This window comes from Fonsecaea erecta (genome assembly GCF_001651985.1).
Source record: "Fonsecaea erecta strain CBS 125763 chromosome Unknown Scaff3, whole genome shotgun sequence".
Taxonomy (NCBI): domain Eukaryota; kingdom Fungi; phylum Ascomycota; class Eurotiomycetes; order Chaetothyriales; family Herpotrichiellaceae; genus Fonsecaea; species Fonsecaea erecta.
The window spans coordinates 2,895,128-2,922,416 of record NW_017387246.1 but is presented as its reverse complement, the minus strand read 5'-3'; the positions used below and the strand labels follow the sequence as shown (position 1 = coordinate 2,922,416).

Here is a 27,289-nt window from a genome sequence, read left to right as displayed (position 1 = left end):
TTTATAACACTTCGGCTTGTATCCATCCGTAAGACGGGGGAGCATTGACGCGGCGCAGCAGCCCCTCCACCATCCAACTGAGGTCAATTTTCGTATTCCGGTCGCCAATATTGGCTCCTCCCGTTGGCCTCCCACACACAGCATGGCCACACGTGGCCCTGGTCGCCAGCATGGCCGAACCATGGGGATATAGCTGCATCTATGTTTGTGTCTGTGTTTGTGCATTGCTTCTCCCACGGGAAGAACATACCTCCGCCGCGACTCGATGCAACCCCCGGAGTTTTTTTGGGGGGGACACTGGCCGTTTCAACAGCGCCGCCGGTGCAGGACTGGCGACTCGACGACTCCGCCTCTCTCTTTTGCTTGGATCTAACCGAAAGAGCGGGAGTCAACGCGATCTGACCACTCGCTGAGGGTCACAGCTAGCATCGCGTCAGCCACAGAGCGGATTCACCCCCCGAGCCCCCCTTCACAATTACCCAGAAGGTGATAAGCACTAGCTATTCTTAGAGGTGAATTCTTACCAAGACGCTCGTTTGCTTGTACGGGGGATCTAGGCTCTTCCCAGGCACTGCACCAGCTGCACGGGCATCTTTTGGGCTGAGTTCGTTCATATTCGGATCATCCTCCTGCTCTCTCTCTCTCTCACGAGCGAGGCTTGTTGCGAGACAAAGTCTAGAGGTCACTACACCACTGTACCTCGTATACCGTCAGAACTATTAAATCCACCTTCCACGTCTACCAGCAAGAAAAGAACCACTACAGATCCTTCCCGAGAGATCTTGAGATCGACAGCAACCGAGCCCTCCCCTTCTAGCCATGCCGAAACGCACCCTCTTCACCAACATCACCCCTCTCCCCCCTCAGGTCTCGCGCGAGGTCGCCATTGCTATGCTGCACAACCACGATGAGATGATCGAGCTGAACCCGCTGGTCATCGAACACCACCCGATCAAGACGCCACGAGACGCCCCGGCCGACGAATTCTTGGACTGTGCCTGGCAGGAGCTGACGGACAAGATCCATTACCTGCCCGGCGGGATGATGAAGGGGAAAGTCAGCTACAAGGCCTGCTTCCACGACACGCCCAATGGACTCCAGACACACATCTACGCCCCCATGGGCCTGGACATCCGGGAAAAATGGTCCATCGGAGGGTCGCTGCCGGGCGAGCCCCCGGAGCCGCGAGAACTGGGCATCGAAGTCCCTCGCACGGGCCTCTACATCCGCGAAGACGGCGACATGAGGTGCAACATGCTCCTGACGTCGTTTGTGCGCAAGAACCTCGACAACTCCCACAAGGTCCTCGTGGAACGCATCCTCAAAAAGGCTGAGCGCCTCGAGGAAACCGTCCAGACCATGGGCGTCCCTGCGACCCCTGCTCCCGACACCCCTCGCTTCCAGTCCGGCTCTCACATGTCGAGCTCGCAGATCCTCAACGGCCCGAGCATGTACCAACGGCCGATGTCGCCTCAAATGCTGTCGCCGCAGCAAGACATGGGCTGGCAGACCATGGCCCTCCACCCGGCCTTCCGGTCCGACGACAAGCGAATGAGCACCTACAGCCTCCCTCCGTATCAAGCCAACGCCCAACAACGGATGAGCTACTACGCGCCCCTGAAGCAGCCCGATCCGCCAAAACAGTTTGTGGCCGAGCTGCCCGGGTCGACGTACCACACCGGCCACCTGGTGCCCCCGGCCCACAACACTCCGCCCCTGGACCACCGGATGAGCATGGTGTCTGAACTGTCCGGGTCTGAAGGGACGCTCATGGGCTCGCCCAATCTCCAGGCCCAGTCCGACCAGAGCAGCCAGATAACCGAGAACTTGAACAACGTCCAGCGGCTCAGCATGAAGGACTATTCACAGGAAAGTGCTCCCTCGATCGCGTCGGGCATGTCGGGGCCCCGCAGCTACTCGGATCGGACGAGCGTCATCTCGGAGCTCCCCTCGTCACCACCGCAACAACAGCAGCAATGGTCGGAGAACAGATTTTACCAGCAGCAACAGCAGCAGCAGCAGCAGGCCCCACGGTAGTGGTAGGGTTCAAACTTTTCTACCGCGCTAGGGACGGGGATGGGGATGGTGATGCGGCTTTGACGATGCTAACGACCTTCTTCAGACCTTTTTTTTCGGTTGTTGTTGCTGTTTGTTGGTTGATTGTGTTCTGTGACGTGAAAGCCGTCGACCACATACGGTACAGAACTTGTGTATAATGACTATGTATAGAGAGAGAGACGGGACCTAAAATTGCTTTTTGCTTCTGTTTTTTTCTTTTCTTTTTTTCTCTCTTGCTATTGAGCTTGGAGTTGGTCTGGGGGGTGGACTGGAGGGGAGGGGAGGGGAGTATATCACTCGTCACTGTCGGGTTTCTGGGGAAATTCTGGAGAGATTTCGAACATCCATCTTAGATGGAGAGAGAGAGAGACCAGAGAGCGGGACAGAATAGCTACAGTACTCAATTGACCGTTGGGGGTGGGTGGTCCCTGAGCCAGGCATCAAGCATCGAGGGAAGAAAAAAGTGTGCCGTTAGCCGTTACCAGATTTACTCTTTTTTTCTTTGTCTATATCATATTCTCGTTTTTCTTCTTCCCTTTGCCTGTCCCTTTCCCTTTCTCACGCAGTGGAGTGGACATGCACCCTATCCCGTCTATATGTGTATAATGGGGAAAGAGAGAGAGAGACAGACACACACACAGTTTCAACATTGTCTCACTCGAGTCACTCAAGTCACTCAAGTCACTCACTCACTCACTCACTACTTACATACATACATACATACCAGAAGGGACCCACCACCCTGATGCTGCTGGCGCCGCTGCCGCTGCCGCTGGGGGCTATGTAGCTAGCTAGCTCCTGTTCTCGTCGGCGGCATTGAGTTCGCTGGACTCGACCTGCTCCGCCCAGGATCCTCCTCCTCCGTCGCCAGAGGCCCAGCGACTCGGTTTCGGCTTCGGCTTCGGCTTGGAGGAGGCTGGGTCGGTGGTGGTCGCGTCACTGTCGGCAGGAGGGTCCTTTCGAGTAGTAGTGGTATTGGTAGTGGCTGTGTTTGTGGTGTTGGAGCCAGGCAGGGAAGGGAAGTCTGTTTCCCCGGACAAATCGAGCTGTTGGTCCTGCTGGTGATTGAAGCCGTCTCCATTGTGGCCGGAGAAGCCTCCTCGCGGACCGCCTCGACCTCGTCCCCTGCCTCCCCCCCAGCCCCCTGCCGCCGCCGCCGCCTCTACCCCTCCCTCGTCCTCCTCCCCCGTCCCCGGTCCTCGTGCCACTCGTACATTCTCAAATCATCGTTATCCTCCTCGACTCCTTCCCCGCCAGCCCCTCCAGAAGGAGGAGGAAACCCCCTCCGACCTCCTCCTCCTCCTCCTCTTCCATTGATCTGCTGCGGCTGCAGGAGTTCGTCCTTGTCCCGATCCCACTCCCGCCCCAGCTGCCCCGCCATCTTGCGCAGCCGGTTCTTCTCCCTCTCGCCCTCCATCGCGCGCCGGTCCTTGATGTCCCGCTCCCGCCGCGCCTTCGCCTTGCGTTCCCGCTCTTCAAAGTTCGCCGCGTCCGCCTGGGCCCGCGCGTGCGCCGCCGCCAACGTCTGCGACCGTTCCTTCGCCGCCGCCAGTTTGGCCGTCAGTTCTTCTTCGGAGAGTTTGGGAGGCCGGATCCCCCCTGTGGAGAGACGGTCGCCGCGCACCGCGAGGGGCCGGGGGGCAGCCGTGTGTGATGGTCCCGTGGGAATGTTGCTGGGAGCGGAAGGCGTCGCTGCTGCTGCTGCTGCTGACGATTCTGGATCTTCAGCAGGAGCAGGAGGCTGAGGGGTTGGCGCCGCAGCGGATGTGGTGTTGGGTTCCGGTGTCCGTGGACCTCGTCTCCCGTGTGACCGTGTAGGCATTCTATCTTGGCCGCTGGAAGACGAACCTGTCTCTCCACCTTTGACCGCCGGTGGTGGTGGTGCTGCTGCCCATTTAGAGTCTTCTAGCCCTGTAGCGACCTTCCTCCCTATTTCTCCCCGTCCAGCAGCGGCATGACCACCTCTCCCCCTCGGCTTGGGCTTGGAGCCGTGAAACGAAGAGTCCGTGGGAGTCGGGGGTTTCGCCGCTGGGGCAGCGGGCGGGAGTGAAGTCGAAGCAGGTTCGGCGACGACAGGAGGTGGAGGGCCGCGACCACAGCGGGCGAGGAGGGCTCGAGCGAGACCTTCTCAGGAGAGGGTGGGCTGTCAAACGGGATGATCTCGTCGTCGAACAAGTCGTCGTCGCCGCGGGACTGGGAGAAGTCTTCCATGACTGAGAACAATACAAGGTGGCTGGCTGGCTTAGGCGTGACACTGATAATTCATTCGCTCCGTTATAAGAACAATCAATCAATCTGCGAAGTGCAAAACACCCTCCTTCTCAAGGGAAACAAAACTGCGTGTCAGGACAGGGATCGAAAGGGTGGAAAGTTGGTCGATCCGCAGCCATTATTATTATGCTGCTCCGCATTTTCCAAACTACACTAAAATGTTGGGGAAACTCGAGGCTGGACGGATTCAGGAGTCGTCGTGGTGGGTTACTCAATGAGTGAATGAATGAATCAGTGAATCGGCTTTTGGCCTTCCAAGATGTTTTAATTTTTGATCAGTCAAGCACCTAAGACAACCAAGCCCATGCCCCCATCTAAATGTTTACTTTGCCCCAAGCTCGTGGTTTATTGCAGGAGTTTTACACAATTCTCCATCCTTCCCATAGTTATTTATCAGAATGGTGGCAGCCAGAAAGGATAACCTCCGTTCTTGACCCGAAAGACGCTCATCAGGAAACTATACATCCCGAACAGAATCGCCGCCCAGATGATGACTGCCGCTTGCTGAGTCTTGGGATCTTTGATCCGGGGCACTCGCAGAGCCAGATTGATCGTTGCAAAGGCGAGAATTGCGTCTGGTAGTCGACGATGGTTAGCAAAGGTCCGGTGGACAACATCGGTCGGCAACTTACACATTGCAGCGACAATCTGGGTCTCCATTCCATACTGGTTCTGGAATCCGCCGGCAAAGTAGCTGATTCCACCACGCCCATTGCCTGCAACATAGGGGACCCTGCGGATGTGGTTGAACATGTGGCCGCTCGTGAAGAGCAAGATCATGATCAGACTGATGCCGGCCCACAGATTGCGGTTCTGAATGATGGGCATCAGGTAGGGATATGCAACGGTGATGAATGTGAACAGGCCCATGGCGATGGTCAGAAAAGCGCCAATCCTTGCATAGTTGATGGGTCGGACGATGCGAGGGTAATCGCCCGCCGCCGGGAGCTGTCGTAGGAGCCAGTTGTAGACGTTCTCCGCCGACTGCGGACCGAGAAAATCGAGTCGCAGCGGTTGACCTTCAGGTTTGGCGTGCGGGCCGACGGTAGGAGGGAAGAAGAGGAGAACAGGAGCGGTTTGGAGTTGTAGCTGTACGAGCCGTCAGTCAGCAACGACTTCCTTCACCATCCGAGTCGTCATGCCATCAACGGACCTTCATGAACACGTTCCTCCCCTGATCAAAATCGAGCGTGCCTAAAAGCAGCCTCTTGTCCCCGTTGCGATCGCCCTTCTGCCAGCTTCTCGCCAGGATGCTCCATTCCGGATCGAACTCTCGACAAATGCCACATGCGTATTTGGCGTCTCGAGCTGTGAGCAGAACGGCCAGGGAGTAGTCCCGCGGCGAGGCCGTCAGTTCACTGTAGCTTTTCTCGTCGAGTTCGAAGGGTGCGGAGGAGGCTTGCTGAGCCAAGTAGGTGTCGAATTTGCTGGTCGTGGCAGCCTTTTTCGCGGAGACGGTGGCGGTCAGCGACAGCGCTGTCAGCGCCAGCAGCCTGAAGAGACGCATGGCTTTGGGCTTAGGCAAGGTGGTGCGAGTTCAGTCCGGTACAGCGCGAGTGGGTGGAAGTACTTACTGTACTTACAGACTGCGAGACAGGGTGTTCAATTGACGTCTTCGGCAAAGTTGCAGCTTTTACTACGTATTGCGTATTAATTATTTTCCGACTTCGACCCCTTTTCCGGCTCGGACACGTGCATACAAGCAATCATCTCAACGACTGACTATACCACGAGGAGATGCAGGAATCCAAGACGTAAATATAGCTTCAGACGTTTATCACCTGGTGTATTTGCATGACCTGGCCCGGAGATGTCTTCTGTTTCAGCGTTCTACATATTTGTCTGGCACCGGAGTCCCTGCCATGGACGCCACTTTCAACCTCATGGTCTCCTGGAACCAAGACCCCTGTGTCTGAGAGGTTGAGGAGTCGAAGAGGAACCCGCTCAGGATGGGCACAGCATCTTCCCACGTGAAAAGGCCCATGTCGTGAGCTTGGCGGGCAAACTGTTCGTGGAACCAGCCGTCAAACAACTCGGTGCTCAACCCGGGCTGCTGCTGGCGGCCTTCATAGATGGCACCGACGTAGAACGCCCACAGCCTCGCATTCTTCCATTTCTCCCACGCAGGACTGCCTCTGGGCCGCTCGCTCTTGTCAAGCAGAGGTCGCAGGGTTTCCAACACGTTCCCCGCCCAGATGTTCTTGCCGCAGACGTGGTTCTGAAAGGTGAGAGCTCGGGACCACTTGACGGCGCTGATGGACATGTATTGCTGCGCGTAGGCGTAGTCGAGTTCGGGCCCGGAAGCGGTCTCCGAGACTTCCTTGAAGGTGCAATAGCGATTCACCAGTGTCCCGAGAGCCATGCACCATCTATACTGGCCCCAGCCCAGGTGCATCATGGCCGATTTGGCCGGAAGTCCGTCGGACCACCGTCGGCGCCACCGAGCAAAAATGTCGCGACATGACTTGACGCAAGTCGCCATCTCTTCCGAGTCGATGGTCGGATCCAGGTGGCAGAAATCCAACGGTGCCGGGGCCAGGATGGGCTCGATGGCTCGAAGGAAGGGATCAAAGACTTTGGGCAGCCATTCGTAGACGTCAAAAGCAGGCCGGGTCAAGAGCTGGGAGGCCATGTTCATGTCTGCATAGAGGAAGAAAAATAAGAGCTCGATCATGGTCAGCCCAATCTCCTCGATCTTGTCGAAAAGACCGCCCCCTTGCTCAAAGTGCTCATCAACCAGCTTGCTTAGCATTTGCCCATGCATCCGTGCTGCTATCGCATTTTCCGCCGCAATCTCGGCGGCCCAGATCATGAAAATGTGCCACCAGATCCACGGATCGACTTTGGTACGGCTGGCCAGTTTCTGCCGCAACGCAGCAGTGCTTCTGACACGACAGACCAGGGATTTTCGTTGCAGTGCTCGGCCCCGACGCGTGTCAGTCCCTGCACAGATTGCGACCAGTGAAGCGTTGCTGCCGATGAAGGCCAGCGCCGTGCCCTCGTCCCGTAACCCTGCCGTATTGACTTCCCAGTCCGCTTTGGCCCGGGAGCTCGCGAGATTCTGTTTGGACTTGGCGTCGAGTCGCCACGCTGCCGGGAGAAGAATATCCCGGTAGAAGGTCAGGATGTTGTTTTCTTCCACCGTGATGGGGATGGCACACGCTTCGAACGGGTCAGAACTGCCTTTGTTGAGGATCGTGACGGGAGACAAGACCCGGGACGGCTGGTCTTGTATGAGCATGAAACGTCGATGCTCATCGTCGCCGTTTGGACTCTGCTCGACAACGGCCGTGTTCTTAGGCAGTCCAGTGCAGTGCTATGCCACTATCAGACACCCTAGAAACGAGCAGAGTTCATGCTTACCCTCGATGGCCGCTGGTCCAATCTCCCGGGGATCTTGGCCGAAGCACGCAGGGCCCTGGTCTTCTCCTGTCGCTTCCAGGTGCGATAGCTGTTTTGGATATGTGAATAGACCTGTCGCCGGTGTGGCAGGGCCTTCATGTTTTCAGCATCGTAGTTGACCCACAAGACAGCGGGAGTCTCCATGGCGGGCGTGGGGATGAGGCTAGTGAGGCCACAGAGAGCAGAGGCTTCCAGTGGAATAGGATGGATCCTGTCAATGGGAAGATGGGCGTGCTGTTAGACTTTAAGCATCCTCTTGAGGGGCCTCCAGGGTTGCTTGGGGTGGAAATTGGGGCTGGTGGCTCACTAACTAGGCTAGGGAGACCCCCCAGGTGATGGCGCCCGCCGCCCGCCTTACCAGGCACGGCCAGCAGCTTAGTGATATGCCCGTCACGGCCGTCAGTGTCCAGCATCTCGGCTGCGGTATAATGCCACCAGTCCTGACGCACGGGCGTAATAGGGGCCTCACTAGAAACCTGCACCCACGGGATTGCGATGCTAGCGGCAGCCGGGAAGATGTCCTTTTGAATGGCTGGCCTGCTGCACCAGGAAGCTCAACCACCAACAACCATCGCTCACCCCTGGGTACCTCGTACGATATGCTGCTTCAACGGCTAGCTAACTGCGCACCATTGAGAGTTTGCTGACTCAAGTTTTAGCCAACCTTCCCATAGGTGCCCACCATGGGTGCCCATACAGCTCTCGTGTGGCTCACGGGGTGTCAGACGTCCTACCGGTTTGGGGCGAGGCAACAGTGAACCGAGTCTCCGGAGACAGACGTCAAATCGTTCGATGGATCACCCCGTCCGGGAAGTCAACACCTACCCCATTTCCTTTCGGGGCTAAAATGACTATCTAGATCTCGATGCCATGGCTCTTGACAGTATACTCTGTACCTCGTATTGTTCGTTGGGCAGACGCTTTGACACCACCGATCTTCACAAGTGAAACCTCCACCTCGGATCCTCGTCTCCGAGCCACGGTCCATCGGGAGCAGCATGCTCGGTTGCCGTATCCTCTCTCCGCTGATTGTGCCTTTTCAAGACCAGCCACAGAGTCGTGGTCACGATCAAGTTCGCCACCATGTATGCCAACGCGAACGAGTGTCCCAGAAAATACCTCGGTGCTGTTTCTGTTCGGTAGAGCTGGGTGCCGATCACGGCCCCCAGATTGCCCAGCGAGATTTGCAGCGCGTTGGCGACCGCTCGCTTGGTCTGTCCGCTGACGTTGTTTGCCGGCCAGGCTAGCGTCAAGGCCACCGACGGATATATGCCCGCTGCGGCGAAGATAATTCCCACATACGACACGCCGGGCCGTGGATCGCTCAACAGTAAGATGTATCCGAGGATGGCAAGCGACGAAGACATGAGGATGAACGGTGTCCGGCGGCAATACCGTTCAGAGAGCACCGCAAGGGCAATGGTAAGGAAAAAGGCGATCGCGTAAGGTGGTATGGTCATAAGTTGTGCTTGTGCCGCCGAAAACCCGAGAGACTTGATGATGGTGGGGAGAAAGAGTGACAGCGTGTAAAGTGGAAGCGAGAGTGTGTGGAATCCGAATGCGTAGAGGTAGCATTTGATATCGGTGAAGGCCTTTTTGACATTGCTCCAGTCCAACTTTTCATCCTGCGTGGCATCGCTGTCGACCTTGAGCCGGTGCTGGATGTACTCCCGTTCCTCATCGTTCAAGAACTTTGCTGTGTCTGGATAGTTGTGGATGAAGAAGTACGCAGATATCGAGACGACAACCGTAAGGAGACCTTCCTGTGACACCTTTCAGCGAGTCACACTGAAGCAGTGATCGAAATCACTCACCAGAATGAAAATCCATCTCCAACCGTTATAGCCTCCGATACCTTTCATATGAGCAATACCCCAAGCGAGGATACCACCAAAAGCCCCTGCCAGCGAGGCCGCGCTAAAGAACAGAGCCACTCGAAACTGCCGTTCATTTCGCTTGTACCACATTGAGAGGTAGAAGACAATGCCTGTCGAGATACGTCGTCAGCTCACTCAAGTCAAGTAAGGCCCACGCGGGGTGGAAAGCATACCGGGAAACAATCCTGATTCAGCCACTCCCAAGAAGAAACGAACGACGAAGAAGCCAGCTCGGGATTGAGTAACGCCCATAAGCGTACTCACGACACCCCACACGAGCGTTAGTGTGGGCAACCACAATTTCGGTTTCCATATCTTCAAGATCAGATTACAGGGAACCTCGAAGAGCACGTAGCCGATAAAGTAAAGGGTGAGTCCCGTGAGATATTGGTCCCCCGTCATGTTTAGGTCCGTCGCCAGACCCTCGATTCGTGCATTGCCGACATTGCTCCGGTCGAGAAATGAAAGAAGATACAGCGTGGTCAAGGCTGGGAGAAGAGTGATGTCAAGCTTTCGCACAAGGGCTCGCTCGTTGATATTGCCTCCAAGACTCTCACCGAAATCAGTCGGGGGAGCGCCCTTGTCTGTGGTCTTGGAACTGTCGACAGGGGTCTTTTCCACCGAAGCCATTTCCCAATCGTCAATAGCACTCGCCTTCTTGGAAGGACAGGATGTGCTTCGGGAGAAGGTCACGTCGTAACCGAGACGTCGACATGGGCACACGCCGAACGTAAAGGATGGAGTGGTTCATATAGAGACTCGGTCTCTTTGTACGAAGGTGAGAATCGAACAATGGATCAATGACGCTGGGTCGGAGCGTGTGTGGGAAGGATCGGCTGAATAGTTGTGGTGCAAATCTCATTGCAGATTGCGTGATTCTGGCGGCCAAATTTGGAAATCTCATCTCCAAAATACCAATCGCATTGGACAATCCAGAAGGAGCATCATCATGCAAAGGAGATCCCCGTCCTTGGTGGCACATGGGTAAACGTCAGTTTGTTCCTTCGCCGTCTTTATGTTGGAAGCTGTTGACAAGGCGAGGTATAGATCCGAATAGGTATAAGAATAGATCAGGGTGGACATACCCTGTCTCGAATGGCAACCCTTCGCAAGGCAATAGTATGCCTTGGATCATTGTTCATTGAGGCGGCTCATTGCCGACCAACGTCTCTGCGAACCATGGTGCTAGATACGGCTCCAAGAACCCATAGAATACGAAGTGGTTGAGGATATCCCGCGCCTGGGGCCACTCAATTACCCTCAAGATCTCTGCTTGTCGAGCAAGCATCTTGGTAAACCAGGTCCTCGGCGTAATGTCTTTGATCATTTGATTGACACGCCACTCAAACCTTGCCCCATAGAAGAATACCCAAAATAGAGCCTCGCGATACCGAGTTAGTACATCCGCCGTTGCCAAGGTCAAAGCTTTTCTCATCGTACCCTCGAGATGATTGATGGTGATCATGTGGTGGCTCGTACGGTGGTCACACCCATAAACAGTGGCTTCAAATATTCCCCGTCGCAATATGTGCAAAGTGGTAAGCGCCAGTGATGCTTCGATGAGGCGAAAAGATTCTTTGATATTGTAGACCTTGCCGGCGGTGAGGTTGATGTATGCATTGATCAAGGCTCCAGAATCATAATGAGAATACGTCGTGAAGATTGTGTATATGGCATCGGTGCGGTCGAGGTCTTCGGGGTCATTTAGATTGATAGTCGTCGACCGGACGGACAAGTACTGACGGAGCCTGATAGCTGCCTGGCGAGTGGCGTTCAGTTGGATGCTTTCATGGAGCGCCTTGTAATCAGCCGGCAGTTGCGGCATGTGCTTCTCTGGCGTTTCCATCCAGAATCGAGCAATCTGCCTCTGAACCCAGTTCTCAAAGTCAAAGAACGTGTTTCGCATCTGGGCTATGGCCAGTTCTGTGTCATTGTTCATGCAGGTCATGAACAACGTCTGGATATGGAGATCCGGGGTTTCGACCCGGTCTACCAGACGTTGTATGATGTCTGCATGGATCTTTGCCGCGGGAATGTCGTTCTCTTTGCAGGCAGCCCGGAAGAGGGAGACAATCTGCGATACCAACGATATATCTGGTGGCACATCAAGCGACAGGTTCTCGATACGGTTCTTCAGGATCGTCATGCTCTTCGCCCGCATCTTGATAGCATGAAGATGCAGTTCACGAGCGGTGTCTGATGAGGAGAACTTTGCCAGAACTGGCATGTAGCTGGAACACCACGAGAGCGCTCGTCCCTCGTCGGAGAATTCTTCCTTCATAGAATTCCACACTTTCGTTACGGTACGTTGACCGAAGACGTGAAATCCCTCTCCGAGAGTGGTGAGCATGGGAGCTCCGCGCGGGTTCTCTTTGTACTTCATGTAAGAAGTGATATATACTCCAGGTAAATAGCCATCTCTTATAAACGTGATGAGTTTGTTGATCTCAGGGGTAATGCGGAGAGGCTTAGCATTGAAAGGATCTGAGTTACCACCGCCCAGAATTTCCAGCAGACTCGGGCTTCTGCTGTCTCTTGCAGGATTGAATCTCCTGGGTTGGGAAAAGCCGCTCGTTGGATAGAGGACTAAGCTGCCCTGTCCACGTATATCCACTTGCCTATCTGCCCAAACTCCATAGTGAGCGCTTGCGTGAGGATCTGTAGATCGATGAACCCGTTAATCTGGAGGATGCATATCAACCGGAACAGAGTCGGCTCGACTTGCCTCGACCTTCAATCCGCCAAACTTCCTCTTGCTCCTGCTTCTTCTTCTTATTCTTGCGCTTTTCATGAGACCATCTCGCAGCATGAGATTTCTGTTTCGCGATCTCGAGCTCTTTGTCCACCTGCGTCGCTTTCGAATCAAGCTGCGGCACAAATCTCACGGTGAAAAATCCGGCAGGAGCCATGATAGGGTATTCATTTCATCCGCTGAGCGACTTCCGAAAGAAGTATACCAACGAAGACAAGCCAAATCCCAGGCGGGAATTGGGTCGCTCTTCGCAATATAACCCCTTGAGACCATGGTCGTGGGGGGGATCAAATTCAAGGAGAAGTGCTGAGCTAATATGCCTGCATATAAAATCAGCTGAGAATCGATAGAGTCGCTAAAAGCTCGTTGAATGGGCAGCACGTGCGCGACTTCCGGGGTTCGGATCGCGACTGAGGAAACTTGCACCGCCTGTGCTCTTCGCTGGTCCTGTAGTGCAAGAGCTTGGTTCTGGGTAAGCGATACAAGCCATACGGGATTGGGAGATACAATCATACTCAGCGCTGAGCAATGGATCGACGGGAGTTAATAAGCAAATAGATTCTTTGACGTTGATAACAATTCAGACGAGGAAAGCCGTTACCCAGCGCTTAGCTGTGTGTCCGTACTTTGTGCAACAAAACATATCGGGACTTGGCAACGGGTTGAATCTTCGAGTCCATCCGATGATATTAGCTTACAACTTCACATTATGGAAATGGTGTGAGAGACCTGAGCAGCTGCCTAGGATTGGTTGAGGTGAAAACGTTCTCGGGGAATATCTCCAGAGATGAAGGAGTAGTCAAAAAGGGATGACAAAATTGACAGGGCCGAGATGCCCGAGGAAGAGTATGCCTGCCCACACGCTATCCCGATTCAAGGCACTGGCCTTCTTACTGGTTGTTTGATATCGTTAGGTCTCTATCGGGAGTCAACGAGGCGAGGGGACGGCGAGATCCTTACCAAAAAGAGCAGCTTTACTCCACAGAGATGCGGGATGTGCGGCAGATCAGAAAAGGGGGTACGAGAAGACCAACCCAGTCGCGCACTCATGGATCCTAAATCTGTACGGCCATTTCAAATCCGAGATTCCGCTTCCTGCTGGCACATGGCTTGCTGAAGTTTGCTGACAGAGAAACAAGATCTACCAGTCGCAGTCAGAGATTGGGTATCTGTGAGTACTTTTTGTTGTGGGGTGTTTGCTAAGAGCAACGGGCTCTCATGATGGAAGTCTGATCGGAGTCTTTGTGCCTGAGTGTATCATCTCTTTCGATTTACTCAACTGCTGTTAATGCCTGAAGATGAGTCCATCAAACACGACATCTGCAGCCTCGGGGGATCGCTGGAAGCTGTGAACCGGCGGAAGGGAGTGTCGACATGGTTGTCCTAGCGAACATGTTGCTTTCCTTCCACCTATTTCCTGCAAGTAACTCTGGTCGAACGCAGCTCTCGTTCAAGCCGGCCTTCGATTGCAGCTTGCTCTGGTGTTTCAGTCGTGCGACGTTGACTGACTGGGTTGCATTCTGCTCAGTATCGACGGACGTGTGTCATGCTTTTGACGAGAGTAGAGCAATCTATCACATGCTTGCAAGGGGGATCAAGGTGGAGGTGAAGGTGAAGGCTAAGATGGACGCAAGACTGATGGAGACGATTCAAGGTCGGGCGCAGGTTGAGGCGTGCACACGTCATGCAACCCAACATTATGAGATCAACGATGCACGAACGTAGCTCGTATGCAAACTCTGGAAGGGGGCCAGGCCCTTTCTCCCTATTCGGGTATCATCTTCATCATCTTCACCCTTTCGAGTTATCTGAGCTTTCATCTGTGCATTGAGCATTGGAAGCCCCTGCCTAGGCCTCCATCATCTGTGCCAGTCAACTTCTCGTTTGCACCCTCGATCTCAACGCACCTCTTCCCTTTGACCCACAAACATTTGCCATTCGCATCTGTGTCTTTCTCTATTGTTGCAAGATATGCATTTCCCAAGGCAACATCCTCCGTTTCACTCGCGTCGTGTCCCTGAGTCACCTCGGGTGGTAAGTTGGCGGTCAACGCAGTGCGTGTGAGCCATGGCCTTACCATGGCAATGGAAATATTCTTCTCCTTTCGCTCTTCTCTTCGAGATGTGCTGCGCATTGGCCCCATCGGGGGCGTGCTTCGATGCCATATAAATGTCCCGACAAGTCACTGGAATGTATGAGGCTGCGGATTCCGTGATGATGACACGGCCCCTCGACCGTCCCCGAGGTGATGCACCGCCAATTTGATCCCGTAGAGGACGCCGTAGAAGTTCACGCCGAGAACTACCTTCAGCGGTGGGTTGAGTAGTTGTCGATCTTCCGTGGAGACTTGACTTACATGGCTAGAAGGTTCGTGTTCGTCTGCGAGGTGGCTGCTTGCAACCCGCTCCTTGGCCGGCGCTTGCTTCGAGACTGCAAGCTCCGGGTCGATGCCAGCGTTCAAACACACTATCTCTGGCGGTCCGTGTTTGTGTCTTGTTTAATCGAATAGAGCGACTTGTTGCTCCCAGGACGAGACGTCACACGCGTTAAAATCACACTCAAGGCCGATGCTTTGTGCCATACCCTGCAGGTTTTGGGCATCCAGATCGACCAAGATCACCCTCGCACCGTGCTGGGCAAATAGTCGAGCAGTCGCAGGGCCTTTTCCACTTGCTGCTCCTGTCACGAACATCAGCACCAAATTCCTTCGGAGAAGTAAGAGGAAGGGGCATTGGCAAGGATTTCGCAGCATCGGCCAGTCCGTGGCCAAGAGTCAGCACGCAGCATCAATGCCATTCAGCGACACTTGGTATATCCGTGAAGGGCAGTTCGATGTCCTTGTGGTCGCCATTAATAGTTGGCCGAACTCTTTGGGCAGGTTTGCCGATACGTCCTTTGTCATTGGTCAAAGTGGGCCGCCGCCTTAGTTGGCCGTTGTAAATAAAGGGTAAACACTCGCAGGGGGACGCTCTTCAACATCACCAAACTGCATGTTACTCGATTTATTTCTTGGCTGAGGCTCTATTCGACAATGGACACAGTATTGCCATACATGGACGCGGCCGAAATCGCACAATGCGTCCATACCACCGAATTCGAACTTGAATTCGAGCGTTCTCGGAGAGAAATCGAACGCCTCTATGAAGTTGAACGAGCGCGCAGACTTCGCCTCCAGGTCATGCTGCTAGAACATGGAAAAGAGGAGATGCAGGAACAAGCAGAGAGCGGCGAAGATGAACAGCATCATTTGCAGCAGGCCAATGAGTCCCTACGCGCACGTCTGGCCGAGGTTGAGGCGGACTTGCAACGCGCACAGATGGAGCTCAGGGCGTGCCTACGCGAACTGGAATCCTTGAAAACAGAAAACAACGCCTTGAATGCTGCTAGCAACGACGCAAGAAAGCTCCTCGCCGAGAAGCTGGCTTTGTCTACGGAGTTAAACACCCTCAAACCCGAACTTGAGCACCTGAGAGCCCAGAACGCGGCTTACCAGAAAACCCTCTCCGAAAAACTGGCTTTGGAGCGGCAGCTCAGCTCTGTTCAAGTCGAACTCGAGACGGAGAAACGAACGGTCCAGCGCCTCAAGGCACAGGAAAAGTCATCCAATCACGAGGATACAGAGTTGATGGCCGAGGTTAAGAGTTTGAGAAAGGAGCTCGCAGAAATACAGCGGCACGCACAAAAAGCGTAACGGGAGAGCAGGAAGAGAACGAGCGAGTGGGAAATCGATAAGGGGGTCTTGGAAGGAAAACTGGATGCTTTCCGTAACAAACTCCGATCTACCAAAGACCAACTCAAGGAGGCACAAGACGAAGTTGAAAGATTGCAGGCTGTGCAGATGGCGCAGTCGTCTGAGATGACCAGGGCAAGACTTAATGGGGCAGGAACAACGGCCAACCCAAGGAAGCGAAACGTTGCTAGGTTTGACCCAGACATGACCATTGGCACGCCCGGAAATGGCGGCCCTGTGGCAAAGAAGCCTCGGATTTCAGTTAGTGTCGGGGACAAGTCCAACTTTTCCATCACGCCCTTCTTGAACCGCACTCTCAGCATCTTGCCAGAAACGCCGGCCGAGGACGAAGCTGAAGAGCAGCGAGATGACAATGCAAGCGCCAGTCAGCGTGTTGACGGGTCAGTCGAGGACGAGGACGGGGACGAGATGCCCATCATCATTCAACGGACACGGGAAGAGCTACCCCCGGCGAAAAAGCCGACTGCGCCAGCAGCTAAACGGAAAGGCGGCCAACATCTGAAAGAAAGGACCAATTCAAAGACAAATAAGACGGTCAAGAATTCACGGCCTGGCAAGGTCATTGAGGAGGACTCGGACGTGGAAAGTGATCGGGAAAATACACGTAATAGTGAGGGCCACAAGACGAACGAGGAGACTACAGAGCCAGCAGGTACCGATCCCACCACTCAGGAGGCAACACGACCTCTCAGGAAGCCAAAGACATTGGCCAAACGAGCCAACATCTTTGATGAAGAGGACAGTGCGCCTGCACCAAAGATAAGAATTCTAGGAGGTGGGCTTCCCGTCAAAGGGGACGTGTTGGGCCGTATCAATCTCAAGCCCAAAGTGGGCAGAGGGAAACCATTGACTGAGTTCTCACCCCTTAAGAAGGACCGAAGAGCTGGTAATGTTACTGAGTGATGCTAGGACGGAGAGTTGGATGATCTGGGCCACTACTGACTGACCACCATGCATCTGGGACGAATTTTTTGGTGGCAGTTGTTTATGTACAATAGCGGCAAGGGGCCTTTTTCCTATTCACGACGGCTTTGGGTGCCGCTTTATGGATCTACAGTATGACATGTGAACCGCGGAGCAAAAGTCTTGCTTGATCAAATTGTTTCTCATTTCCATTCCATAACAACTCCCTCTGCTCCCTTGCCGAGCGCTCTTCGGCCTCTCTAGAGCGTGCTATGCAATCATGTAATCCACGTCTTGCACTTCGCTCTTCAGCCAGGGCACCTACAACCACCACCATCAACTATCTCCGTTTCAATACCCTTGCGCTTTGTCTGCGTTCGGCACCGACGCCATGTCTCCCCTCGCCAAACTCTACCTTATCGCCTGCTGGTCGTACATCATCTCCTTCCACGTCACCTTCACGCTCCTCACCCTCAACCTGCACGAACGGAGTGCGCTGCGCTTCCTCCAGCACGAGGCGCTGGACTGACCGCCAGCGCGGGGACCAGTTTGCTCGCGCCGCCAAGGTCCAGGGACTGAAGAGTCGGGCGGCGTTCAAGCTGTTGCAGATCAATGAGCGGTATCGACTGTTTAAGCCCGGTATGACCGTGGTGGATCTGGGGTTTGCTCCCGGGAGCTGGAGTCAGGTACGAAAGAAACACCAGATGTGAGGGGACGAAGCAGGGGCATGACGGGAGACATTGGCAGAAAAGTCTGGACCAGAGAAGATTTGGGACTTTGGCGCTGACACGGGGCTCTCCCTTTCTTTTGTATAGGTTGCCGTTGACCTGACAAAACCTCGCGGCCGCGTCCTGGGCGTGGACCTGCTCCCCGTCCAACCACCCAAGGGGGTGTCGACGATTCAAGGCGACTTCCTGTCCCCGGACATCCAAGCCGAGATCAAGTCCTTTCTGCGCGACCCGGAACGAGGCCGCCTCCGCCGACCGCTCATGCTAGGAGGCTCGTCCGAGGCTCCAGATGGCGGAGAGTTTGACCAGGCAGTGCTGGAAGACGAGGCCACCGGGTATCTGGACCGCGAGAGTCATGAGAAGACACTCCCTGAGGAAGAGTTGCGAGACCGAGAACACCTGGACAAGTCCGTCGACGTGGTGCTGAGCGACATGTGCGAACCCTGGGACCCGCTCGACGGGCTGTACAAGAAGAGCATCAGTAACCCTTATCGCAGGTTGATGAACACGAGCGGAAATGCCTTTCGCGATCATGCCGGAAGTATGGTATGTGTACAGTTTGAACTTTGGTGTTCTGATCTCATCTCTCCCCATTGATTGCTTTCAAAAATCTCTCCAAAAAGTCTCTCCACGTTCCTTTCCAGGCAAAAGAAAGTGTCCCTGAAACTACTGACTGACACTTTTTCTCGGGTACAATCGAGCAGGACCTCTGCAGAGCCGCGCTGCGCTTCAGCTACGACACGCTCAAAGTCGGCGGCCACTTCGTGTGCAAGTTCTACCAGGGAGTCGAGGACAAGGCCTTGGAGAGGAGCCTGAAGGCCCTGTTCCACAAGGTCCACCGCGAGAAGCCCGAGAGCTCGAGGAGCGCATCCCGAGAGGCGTATTTCGTGGGCATCAAGCGGCTGGCCAAGGCTGATCGGGACGCCGTGTTTGCTGAGCCGTCGTGAATCCCCACCACAAGCTCTCATGCGACGACAACATGGGGACACGGTGTCTGGTGATGTAACCTTCTCATAAGGAGAGAGACGAACAGAGCAATATAACCGGAAGACGAAGGGGGAAAATGGGAAATCTATAGGAATAGGTGAAGACTATATCTGTATAAGCGGTGATGGAAGGCTGCTTACCATCCGCCTAGAACCTCTGACACGGGGCAAACAGTGGCAAGAGGGCTGCTGTGACAACACATAGCTACTGTAGCTAGCTACTGTGTATGTAGCTCATCAGACCAATTCCCCCTCTTCATCCTCGGCGCCCTCCTCATCCTCCTCGCTAAACTCGATATCCCGGGCGGCCTCCTCGGCCAGCCTTTGCACCTCCTTGAGTCCACTGACTTCCTCGACGTAGCCCCTCTCGTTGAGCGCCCTCTGGACAAAGCCCCAGTCGTCGGCCTCGTACGCGTCGAGGACTTTCTCGGAACAGGCGCTGCAGTACGTGTAGGCCGTGCCGGTGATGTTCATGTTGGAGAAGGTGGCCAGGAAGCCGCGCACCTGGTGCGGGACGAGCCCGAGCGGGTGGTGGTCGCCCCTGCCGTTGTTGTCGTCGTCCGTGGGAGACACGGAAGACGGCGCGGCGGCTCCGCGCGGGTGCTGCACGATGGAGACGAAGAGCTCGACCAGCAGGGCCGAGGCGATGGCCGCAATGCCCGGCCGCGTCACGGTGCACTGCTGGTCCAGGGTCAGGTCCTTCATCGAGTCGGCCGGCGCGACGACGTCGTTGCAGAAGTAGCAGCCCAGGTCTCCCTGGCCCTGGTTCTGCTTCTGCTTCTGTGCTTCCTCTCTCTGCGTGCCGGGCAGGGTGGGCGCGGCTTTGACGCCGTGCCGCATGACCACGTAGGTGTCGAAGCCCAACGCAGCGTTCATGACGATCTTGCCCTTGGCCTTGCCCATGACGGTCGGCAACCATCTCGACTCTCTCGTGTCCATCAGCAGGAAAATGGCGTCGTGCTCGTCCACCAGCCTTTTTAACGTGTCGTATTCCGCTTTCGTCTTCTCAAGGTCCGTTATCGGGTGTCCTGCCATGGGGACGCTCAACACGTGGCCCGCGGACTGAACGCCGGGGTAGACCGTCTTCAGGGCCTCGGCTGCAGCGGTGGCCTTCTTCTTGCCTCCATCGAGACAGTCCTGGAAGGTGAACAACGGCTGTCGCACCGGGTTCGAAAACGAGACACTCCCGTTGTCCACGAACGTGATGTGCCTGACTCCCCATCCCATCAAGTTCCTCGAGACATACGACCCGAGCGTACCGGCGCCGAGCAAGAGACATTTCGTCTCCTTGATCTTCTCGAGGTTCAGGTTCGGCGAGATCCGCCATTTCATCAGTTTCAGGTTGAGGTCGACGGACGAGTCGGCGAGTTTGGTCGGGTCCATGTATTCGGTGAGGTCGGCGACGCGGCCCGAGAGTTTATTCAGCGCGTTGCGTTCCCAGCCTACGACTTTGGGCATGGTCTGTGAATAGTCTTGTGGTTGCGCTGCTTCTCCAGCGTTACTGGATTTGGACGGCTGTTTGGATAACTCCATGTTAAGGATGACGCTTCGCGCGGCGTCTCGTCGCATCTGCGTCTCACGGTAGCAAAGAATTTGTATCTTGTCGAGTTTCCACCTTTGCCGGATCAGGACCAGAAGGTTTCGTAGCATCCACCCCGGCGCCACGGGACCTGGCTCGGCGTAGTTGGAAGGATCGGCAAACGCGACGAAACAGTCTTCTGGGTCAACACCATCAAAGAAGCCGGTGTCAAAGCTCGACAGAGAGGCTACCTGCCACGTGTAGCCAAGACTTGACGTTGGAGTCAGAGGCGACTGAGGAGAAGTAGGCCCGAAGTCCTCGTCGGCGGGATTGGGGGACTGGAGCCCCAGAGGACCATCCCGCGCCTTTTTGACTAGGAAGAACCCATACTGTCTTGAGTCCACGGAGTATTTCCAGGTCTGGACGTGATCTACTAGCGTGGTGCTTTCGATCGAGTTCAGTTTCCTGTAAGGGATTCCGGTCTCTGGACTTGCAAGGCCGCCACTACTCGCCACTGGTACCCAAGGTGGATCCATGACCAAGGCGGGAAACGCAAACCAGTAGTTGAACTTGTACTTCTTGAGGTCTGCGTAACTGAGGACCAGGAAGGAGGCCAGGAGGCTGGGGCACGAGTAGATGGTGCCGTCGTTGATGGCATCCCAGATGGTCTTGCCAGCCTGTTGAATCATGGCCAACTTGTCGATGTTGCGGTACTCCTCGATCGTGTTGACATTCTTGATCATGCCCTCGGCACGGTAGAAGCCGGCGGGGACTTCGTCGCTCGTCAGGGCATTGGCATGGATTTGCATGCGGCAAGAGTGCTCCTTATTGTCGGCGGGACGGATCTCGTAGAGGCCCAACAGCTTCCGGGCCGAGTCGTCGAGCTTGTCATGGTTGATCTTGTGCGATGCCAAGGAGGCGTAGAAGGGGATTTCGATGTCCGAGGCGAAAGGAACGTACTGCATGGTCCCAGTCGAGTGGCGATGAAGATGGTGTAGTCGAGGAGTATTGGTGTAGTCCTCCCTCTCCTCTGACGCAGATTCGTTACCGATATGGCGGACTGATAAAATGGTGGTTTGAGCGGGAGGGCGAGGCTCAGTTCTAGGCAACAGTAAGACTATAATAAGTAGTATGAGGGGGGATTGTTGGAAACTTGGTTGAGGTCAGACTGATGATCTGTGACTGAACCATGTGGCTGGGGCGGGCCATGTGCAAGAGGCTAAAAACAGCGGCGGGTCGGAACCACATGGCCAGCCTCGGTTTGGTACCTGCTGCTTTAATGGTAATTAATTAAGGTTATGCTGTGTATTCCGCTTTGGGTTAGGCTGGCACCACAACCACTTTACGCGTTCGCGATCATATAATATTGGACACCGCGTTCAACTACATCAACACACAAGCCTCGGCAGAAGGCCTTTGCCAACTCGACGACTACCCTCGTGGAGAGTCCCCTAACCATCTGACCTCACACAATCCTGGCGGAGCGGACACCCTTTGACCAGCCCAACCAACCCAACAGGTGGAGAGAGACAGACTCCAGAGTGTCCACAGCGGATACATTCACATCAAGCAGCACAGCCTTGTGCCACGCTTCAGCAGGACGGCTCCTCCTGTACACCATGCTGGTTGGCATCTGCGGCTCCATCTGCTCGGGCAAACACACCACGGCCGAATACCTGGTCCAGCGCCACGGCTTTCTTCGCCTGCATCTCCCCACACCGCAGCAATTCCAACCGTCACCGTCACCGTCACCGTCACCGTCGCACGATCTCTCTCCGGACTACCTCCGCCTCCTGCCCAGCGTCACCGACCAGATCGGCACGCGGGGGCTCTCTTTTCCCGACGTCGAGTCTCTTTTGGATTTTGTCACCAGGCGATGGCGCGAGCATTGGGTCCTGACCGACATCTACGACGAAGCGACGCTGGAGATCCTGCTGAGGAGACCGTTCTTCCTGTTGCTGAACGTGGATGCGCCCCTGGGGACGCGGTTTGAGCGGTTCCAGGAGCGGTAGGTTATGTTTGCTCTCTCTCTCTCTCTCTCTCTCACACCCCTCTGTCTCGGTAAACTTGACCATCCCTGTTCATATATGGTATGGTAAATGTAGGTGTCTGAAACGCAAACTCTCACCCATGTCCCTCACGACCTTCATCTTCTACGACGACCTCAAATTGTACGGGTCTCGTGCAATGACAGGCACCCACTCCTTTACCGACTCCAGCGGTCACAGTCCAACATCGAGGGCTACGACGACGACCACCACCACTGACACTGCCGACCACGATGGTCCAACCGAGGACCATTCAGCGTCACGGACAGCACTCCTTCCACTTCTGTCTCATGCACACCTGTCCATCCTGAACTCTTTCCCAAGCATCTCCACATAGTAAGCCCATCCCCCCTCCCTTAAATGTCCTCTATGCCCCCTCCCGTGGGAACAAAATATATGACATCCCACCGCGTTTGACGTGGACCACCACTTCCATCGTCATCATCACCATCATCATGCATGTTTGCCACCCCCGGAATATGATCCCCAAGGTTGATGATCGTCACGAAAACTAAAATCTCGAATTAAACCCCAGCCACGCGTTCCTCTCAACCCTCGACCTCCCATCCCCACTCCGCCTCCGACCGACGTGGGATGCGTACTTCATGACGCTGGCCTCGCTGGCAGCGCAGCGGTCGAACTGCATGAAGCGGCGGGTGGGGTGCGTGCTGGTGCACCACGCGCGGATCGTCAGCACGGGCTACAACGGCACGCCGCGGGGCTTGGTCAATTGCAACGAGGGTGGCTGCCCGCGGTGCAACGGGTCGGGCAACGCCGGCGGCACCGCACTCGACACGTGCCTGTGCCTCCACGCCGAGGAGAACGCGCTGCTCGAGGCCGGGCGCGAGCGCCTCCGCGACGGCGGCGCCATTCTGTACTGCGACACCTGCCCGTGTTTGACCTGCTCCGTCAAGATCGCCCAGGTCGGCGTCAAGGAGGTCGTCTACAGCCAGAGCTACAACATGGACGACGCCAGCCGGAGGGTCTTGCGCGACGCCGGCGTCGTCCTGCGGCAGTTCGTGCCCAAGCGGAGCGGGCTGGTGGGCTTTGATCTGTCGGGGATGGAGGGATTGGGTGATGGTGGTGGTGGTGACGTACATGGCATGGGTCAAGGGAGACAAGGCAAGGAGATGATCGTCTTGAATGGCAAAAAGTAGTGATGGAGCAGCCGGGAAAGCAACCCAAGAGTGTGTGCATATTGAATATCCAATGGGTAACCAATTGTTATTACTAACCCATTGAAAAGGGCTCGAACAAGACCCAAACCCGAACTAAGCTGAATGGAAGATTTCAATCGCCTGTCGAGAACGAAAACAACATCCGTAATGGCACTCTCCCCTACTTTCCCGCGAATTTCACGTTTTGTGACCCGTTCGAACTGAGCCCGGGGTTGAATGCTCCCGCTGAGGACGGTGTGGCAGCAGATGTGGCACTCGTGGGCTGCGCAGACTTGGGGGTCGCTGCACTTGTCGGTCCACTCGTTACCCCCTGCGTCTGATTCTCATCCAGCCTCGTGGTGATAGGGGTGATATTACGAGATTCTGCCGGGCTCGTGGGCACGCTGTTGGACGAGTTGGCAAAACTGGCGATGATCGAGTGCCATTGCTGTGCATCCGAGTTGGTGTGCGCTTTGAACTGGAAGTCGGACGTCATGGCCATCTTCTGGCCCAACTTGCTTCCCGACGAGTCTTTGCCTTTGATGGTGAACTTCTGCCCGTCCACAGCCCCGATGATGCAGTCTGGGAGATACAACGAGACCTCGGGACTGGGGTCCTTCTGGAAATTATCGTTATCTTTGTACTCGTGCAGATAGCCGGCAGGAGAGACAGCATAGTATCCACTGCTGTACCCTTTGAGAGCACCCATCCCACGAGATTTGCGCTCCAGGGTACCTTCAATCAGTGCCTTGGTGGAACGGTGCTTCTCGTTTGGAAAAGACACGGCATCCATAGTCCTAGGCGGCGCATTCGGGTTGACCAGGATGTGCTGGTTGCGTTTGATAAAGCCATTCCATTCAAAGTCCAGCGGGATATTGCTGGCAGTGGAGGCAATGTCGCCGAACATGGCCTTCTGCCGATCTGCCTGGCCGCTCATAAATTGGTTGTAAGAGTTCAGTGCCGTCTGTACCGTTTGCATCACATGCGACTCGAACTTGGCAAAGGCATTCTGGACCGCAATCAGATCTTGTCTGTTGCTGTTCTCCTCGAGCAGCTGTCTGTTGAGACGGTAAAGGGTCCCTCTCTTGACGACGTAGGGGTCATGTTGCGCCGACACCTTGCCCCCAGCCGAGTCGAAATGAGCAGCCTGTTGCCCTAGGAGCTCGATGTGCTTCTGCGAGTGTGTGCGCGCCGCCTCAACAGCCTTCGTCCCTTTCCCGGTGCCGCTGGAGATTTCTTTGTTCTTGTTCTTAATCTCCACGTGCAGGCGTTCGAGGATGGGAAGCACGGAGCCAGTGAGGTTTTTGGAGGTTTCGGTGTACAGATTGATTTGCGCTTGGGTATTAGCCCGCAAGTTTTCAAACAGACCCGCGACGCCCCCCAAAGCGGAGTCGAAGTGATGAGCCTCCCGAAGCGGACTCGACAGTGTCTTGAGGACTTTCTCTTGATCTTTGGCGCGGCCGGCCTGCTCCTTGGCGACGGCGGAGATGTAGTTCTCGAGATAGCCACACATGTGCTTCCACGCCTGCAGCCGCTCGATCAACAGACCGGCGGTGCTGGAAGGGTCTCCCTCGGCCACGACATCATCATCGGAATCGTTAGCAGTTCTGGCCCTGGTGGGCAGCGGAGGGGACGCCATGACGAAGCAATAGTCGGGAGGAGGAGTATGGTACTACGATACTGCCATGACAGTTAGAATGACGGGGGGGGTTTAAAGATGAGTGCGCTCGTGGAATGCTAACGCAGAGAAGTAGACGCTTCAATTGCGGAACAGGTGAGGGAATAGGGGGGGTGGAGGCTTGTGCGACTTGTGATTGCGCCGAGGGGCTGAGAGTCTAAAGCTGCGAGGCGAGGTGCGAGTAACAGCGAGTTGAGGTGTGGCTTCCGAGCTGAGATGCGACAATGAGCGTTCGGAAGCAGCAGCAGCAGCAGCAGCAGCAGCAGTAGAGAGGAAGCAGGATTGACTGGACCAGATGCTGGAAACACGGCTGAATGGATTCAGCTGAAGCAGGAGTGCATACAAAGTGCATTGTGCATGGTGCATGGTGCATATTCTTGTTCTTGACGCGGATCATCCCTTTTACTTTCGCCCGATGCACGCGACGTCATTGATCGACGCGTATTACTTAATATGTATAGAGATGTTGCATCGATCGCACCGCGTTTTTCTCCATACACAGAAATAATCATGTCATGCTTCCTGTTTATTTATGTGCTTCAAAGCATCACCTCTGGTTTCCATACGTACATACTGTAGGTCTAGACGTCCTCGAGACGCAAACATAGATCAACCGATTGCATCAAGTCCCACTCAAATACGCCAACTAAACACCCGCTCATCCAAAAACCCCAGTCCATCAATACAATAATACCATAGGTGCTCTATCCTCCTCCTACATTCATCCCCCCAGACCCTTTGCCGCGTCCAGTTCGCTGTCGGAGCCTGGTATCAGCGCCCCCGGAGAAACGCCTTCGGCATTGTAGGCTGTTTGACCCCAAATCTTGCCCGTCTCGTCAACGTCCCAGATCCCATAGTTTGGCAGCGTGTTGATGAAGTATGCAAACTCGAGTTCGTCCTCGGGCCTCCAGAACTGACACCTGTCCGTCTTCACGTTGTACTCGTGCCAGCCCGGCTTGATGATGCGCCGGCCTCCATTATCGTCCGTCTGTGGTACCCAAGCCGCGATGTAGGTGTCGTCTGCAAACCCCTTTTCCGTGGGGACGTATCGCGACGGATAGCTCCTGTATTTGGGATCGTCGGCGTCGACCCATTCGCCGCAGCATTTGTCGATGGAGGGCGCTCTGCTCCAACAGTTGGGTTCCGTCTGAATCAGATTATTGAAAACTTTAGGGGGTCTGTCGCAGAACAGACGCCACTTGGCCAGCGCCGCCAGCGCGTCTCGTGGACAGCTGTGCGTCGGTACCGGCATGTTGAGGTCATAGACCTTGACCACGCTGTCACACCCTTTGGCCCGGCATCTGAGCGTCATCTTGGCGTATTCTGGAGACGTTCTGGAGGGCGGTCCGTCATAGTAGGTTGGAGTGGAATAAGGGTCGTCGATGGGTATGCCGTACACGTCACCGGGAACGCCGTACATATCACCAGGAAGAGCACCCCCCTCAGCAGGATCTTCACCGGGGCTCATGGGTATGCCGGTTATAACACCTGCCACATCACCCACAACGTTGGCGATGCTCCTGGCCCCGTCGTCGCCAGGCTTCAGCAGGTCGATGGAAGGCCCTGCAGCGATCGCTCTCGCTCTGACGAAGTTGGTGACGTTGACAGGATGGGCCACGGCAGGGAATGCCGCCATAGCAGCGAGAGTGAAGACGAGAATTTGTTTGATAGCCATGGTATCAGAGGGCATATGTTTGTTCGACTAAGAAAGCATACTGCAACTGCTCAGCTAAGTGGCGATGACGCCCATCTCGGAGATGATCACAGCATCTTTTATATTCGGTATTTGTGCTCATCAGAGTCCTCAGATGGACGATCGCCGCTGTGACTGAATTCTTAAGGCCCCAAGGAATGAGCTTTGGTCGGCCAATAGGAACCATCAACCAAATCTCGAAGTTTGTGGTAGTGTGGAAGATATACTCGGCTTGGGAATGGAACAGGCATTTAGTCTCAACTCAGTGGTGAATACAGTTTGGGCTGCAGCAGGTTGACTGATGGCTGTCCTCGTTCAGTGCCACCAGAGTCGGAGCTTGCTTCACAGCGACAGAAAGTAATGGCGCAATAATTACAAAGTGTGCCAGTATACATAGTTGAATACTCATATTTACAGCTCTTTGCACCCACGGGGATCACGAGAGTCGATGCAAGCGACCAGGTCC

General features: G+C 55.2%; 14 protein-coding genes across 14 annotated transcripts; 6 read left to right on the top strand and 8 right to left on the bottom strand.

Annotated features, from left to right (window-relative positions):
- Nucleotides 1-819: 819 nt before the first annotated feature.
- Nucleotides 820-2,037, top strand: AYL99_04307 (hypothetical protein; the record flags this gene model as incomplete). The annotated part of the gene is made up of 1 exon (XM_018835821.1): nt 820-2,037. The coding sequence occupies one exon, from the start codon at nt 820-822 to the stop codon at nt 2,035-2,037; it is 1,218 nt and encodes a 405-aa protein (XP_018695471.1).
- Nucleotides 2,038-2,849: 812 nt separating this feature from the next.
- Nucleotides 2,850-3,880, bottom strand: AYL99_04306 (hypothetical protein; the record flags this gene model as incomplete). Its single annotated transcript, XM_018835820.1, has 2 exons — nt 2,850-3,183; nt 3,273-3,880. The coding sequence occupies 2 exons, from the start codon at nt 3,878-3,880 to the stop codon at nt 2,850-2,852; spliced, it is 942 nt and encodes a 313-aa protein (XP_018695470.1).
- Nucleotides 3,881-4,722: 842 nt separating this feature from the next.
- Nucleotides 4,723-5,836, bottom strand: AYL99_04305 (hypothetical protein; the record flags this gene model as incomplete). Its single annotated transcript, XM_018835819.1, has 3 exons — nt 4,723-4,904; nt 4,962-5,418; nt 5,483-5,836. The coding sequence occupies 3 exons, from the start codon at nt 5,834-5,836 to the stop codon at nt 4,723-4,725; spliced, it is 993 nt and encodes a 330-aa protein (XP_018695469.1).
- Nucleotides 5,837-6,151: 315 nt separating this feature from the next.
- AYL99_04304 (hypothetical protein) lies at nt 6,152-7,875 on the bottom strand (the record flags this gene model as incomplete). The annotated part of the gene is made up of 2 exons (XM_018835818.1): nt 6,152-7,645; nt 7,693-7,875. The coding sequence occupies 2 exons, from the start codon at nt 7,873-7,875 to the stop codon at nt 6,152-6,154; spliced, it is 1,677 nt and encodes a 558-aa protein (XP_018695468.1).
- A 794-nt stretch (nt 7,876-8,669) lies between these two features.
- Nucleotides 8,670-10,238, bottom strand: AYL99_04303 (hypothetical protein; the record flags this gene model as incomplete). The annotated part of the gene is made up of 3 exons (XM_018835817.1): nt 8,670-9,494; nt 9,546-9,718; nt 9,782-10,238. The coding sequence occupies 3 exons, from the start codon at nt 10,236-10,238 to the stop codon at nt 8,670-8,672; spliced, it is 1,455 nt and encodes a 484-aa protein (XP_018695467.1).
- A 508-nt stretch (nt 10,239-10,746) lies between these two features.
- Nucleotides 10,747-12,517, bottom strand: AYL99_04302 (hypothetical protein; the record flags this gene model as incomplete). The annotated part of the gene is made up of 2 exons (XM_018835816.1): nt 10,747-12,266; nt 12,340-12,517. 2 exons carry the CDS (start codon nt 12,515-12,517, stop codon nt 10,747-10,749), a joined length of 1,698 nt encoding a protein of 565 aa, XP_018695466.1.
- A 2,874-nt stretch (nt 12,518-15,391) lies between these two features.
- AYL99_04301 (hypothetical protein) lies at nt 15,392-16,051 on the top strand (the record flags this gene model as incomplete). Its single annotated transcript, XM_018835815.1, has 1 exon — nt 15,392-16,051. The coding sequence occupies one exon, from the start codon at nt 15,392-15,394 to the stop codon at nt 16,049-16,051; it is 660 nt and encodes a 219-aa protein (XP_018695465.1).
- A 147-nt stretch (nt 16,052-16,198) lies between these two features.
- On the top strand, nt 16,199-17,014 carry AYL99_04300 (hypothetical protein; the record flags this gene model as incomplete). The annotated part of the gene is made up of 1 exon (XM_018835814.1): nt 16,199-17,014. The coding sequence occupies one exon, from the start codon at nt 16,199-16,201 to the stop codon at nt 17,012-17,014; it is 816 nt and encodes a 271-aa protein (XP_018695464.1).
- A 391-nt stretch (nt 17,015-17,405) lies between these two features.
- Nucleotides 17,406-18,689, top strand: AYL99_04299 (hypothetical protein; the record flags this gene model as incomplete). Its single annotated transcript, XM_018835813.1, has 4 exons — nt 17,406-17,465; nt 17,551-17,700; nt 17,830-18,288; nt 18,447-18,689. 4 exons carry the CDS (start codon nt 17,406-17,408, stop codon nt 18,687-18,689), a joined length of 912 nt encoding a protein of 303 aa, XP_018695463.1.
- A 276-nt stretch (nt 18,690-18,965) lies between these two features.
- AYL99_04298 (E1-like protein-activating enzyme Gsa7p/Apg7p) lies at nt 18,966-21,212 on the bottom strand (the record flags this gene model as incomplete). The annotated part of the gene is made up of 1 exon (XM_018835812.1): nt 18,966-21,212. One exon carries the CDS (start codon nt 21,210-21,212, stop codon nt 18,966-18,968), a length of 2,247 nt encoding a protein of 748 aa, XP_018695462.1.
- Nucleotides 21,213-21,866: 654 nt separating this feature from the next.
- Nucleotides 21,867-22,259, top strand: AYL99_04297 (hypothetical protein; the record flags this gene model as incomplete). Its single annotated transcript, XM_018835811.1, has 1 exon — nt 21,867-22,259. One exon carries the CDS (start codon nt 21,867-21,869, stop codon nt 22,257-22,259), a length of 393 nt encoding a protein of 130 aa, XP_018695461.1.
- Nucleotides 22,260-22,377: 118 nt separating this feature from the next.
- AYL99_04296 (hypothetical protein) lies at nt 22,378-23,452 on the top strand (the record flags this gene model as incomplete). The annotated part of the gene is made up of 2 exons (XM_018835810.1): nt 22,378-22,631; nt 22,831-23,452. 2 exons carry the CDS (start codon nt 22,378-22,380, stop codon nt 23,450-23,452), a joined length of 876 nt encoding a protein of 291 aa, XP_018695460.1.
- A 181-nt stretch (nt 23,453-23,633) lies between these two features.
- On the bottom strand, nt 23,634-25,091 carry AYL99_04295 (hypothetical protein; the record flags this gene model as incomplete). The annotated part of the gene is made up of 1 exon (XM_018835809.1): nt 23,634-25,091. The coding sequence occupies one exon, from the start codon at nt 25,089-25,091 to the stop codon at nt 23,634-23,636; it is 1,458 nt and encodes a 485-aa protein (XP_018695459.1).
- A 760-nt stretch (nt 25,092-25,851) lies between these two features.
- AYL99_04294 (hypothetical protein) lies at nt 25,852-26,805 on the bottom strand (the record flags this gene model as incomplete). Its single annotated transcript, XM_018835808.1, has 1 exon — nt 25,852-26,805. One exon carries the CDS (start codon nt 26,803-26,805, stop codon nt 25,852-25,854), a length of 954 nt encoding a protein of 317 aa, XP_018695458.1.
- Between the last annotated feature and the right edge of the window lie 484 nt (nt 26,806-27,289).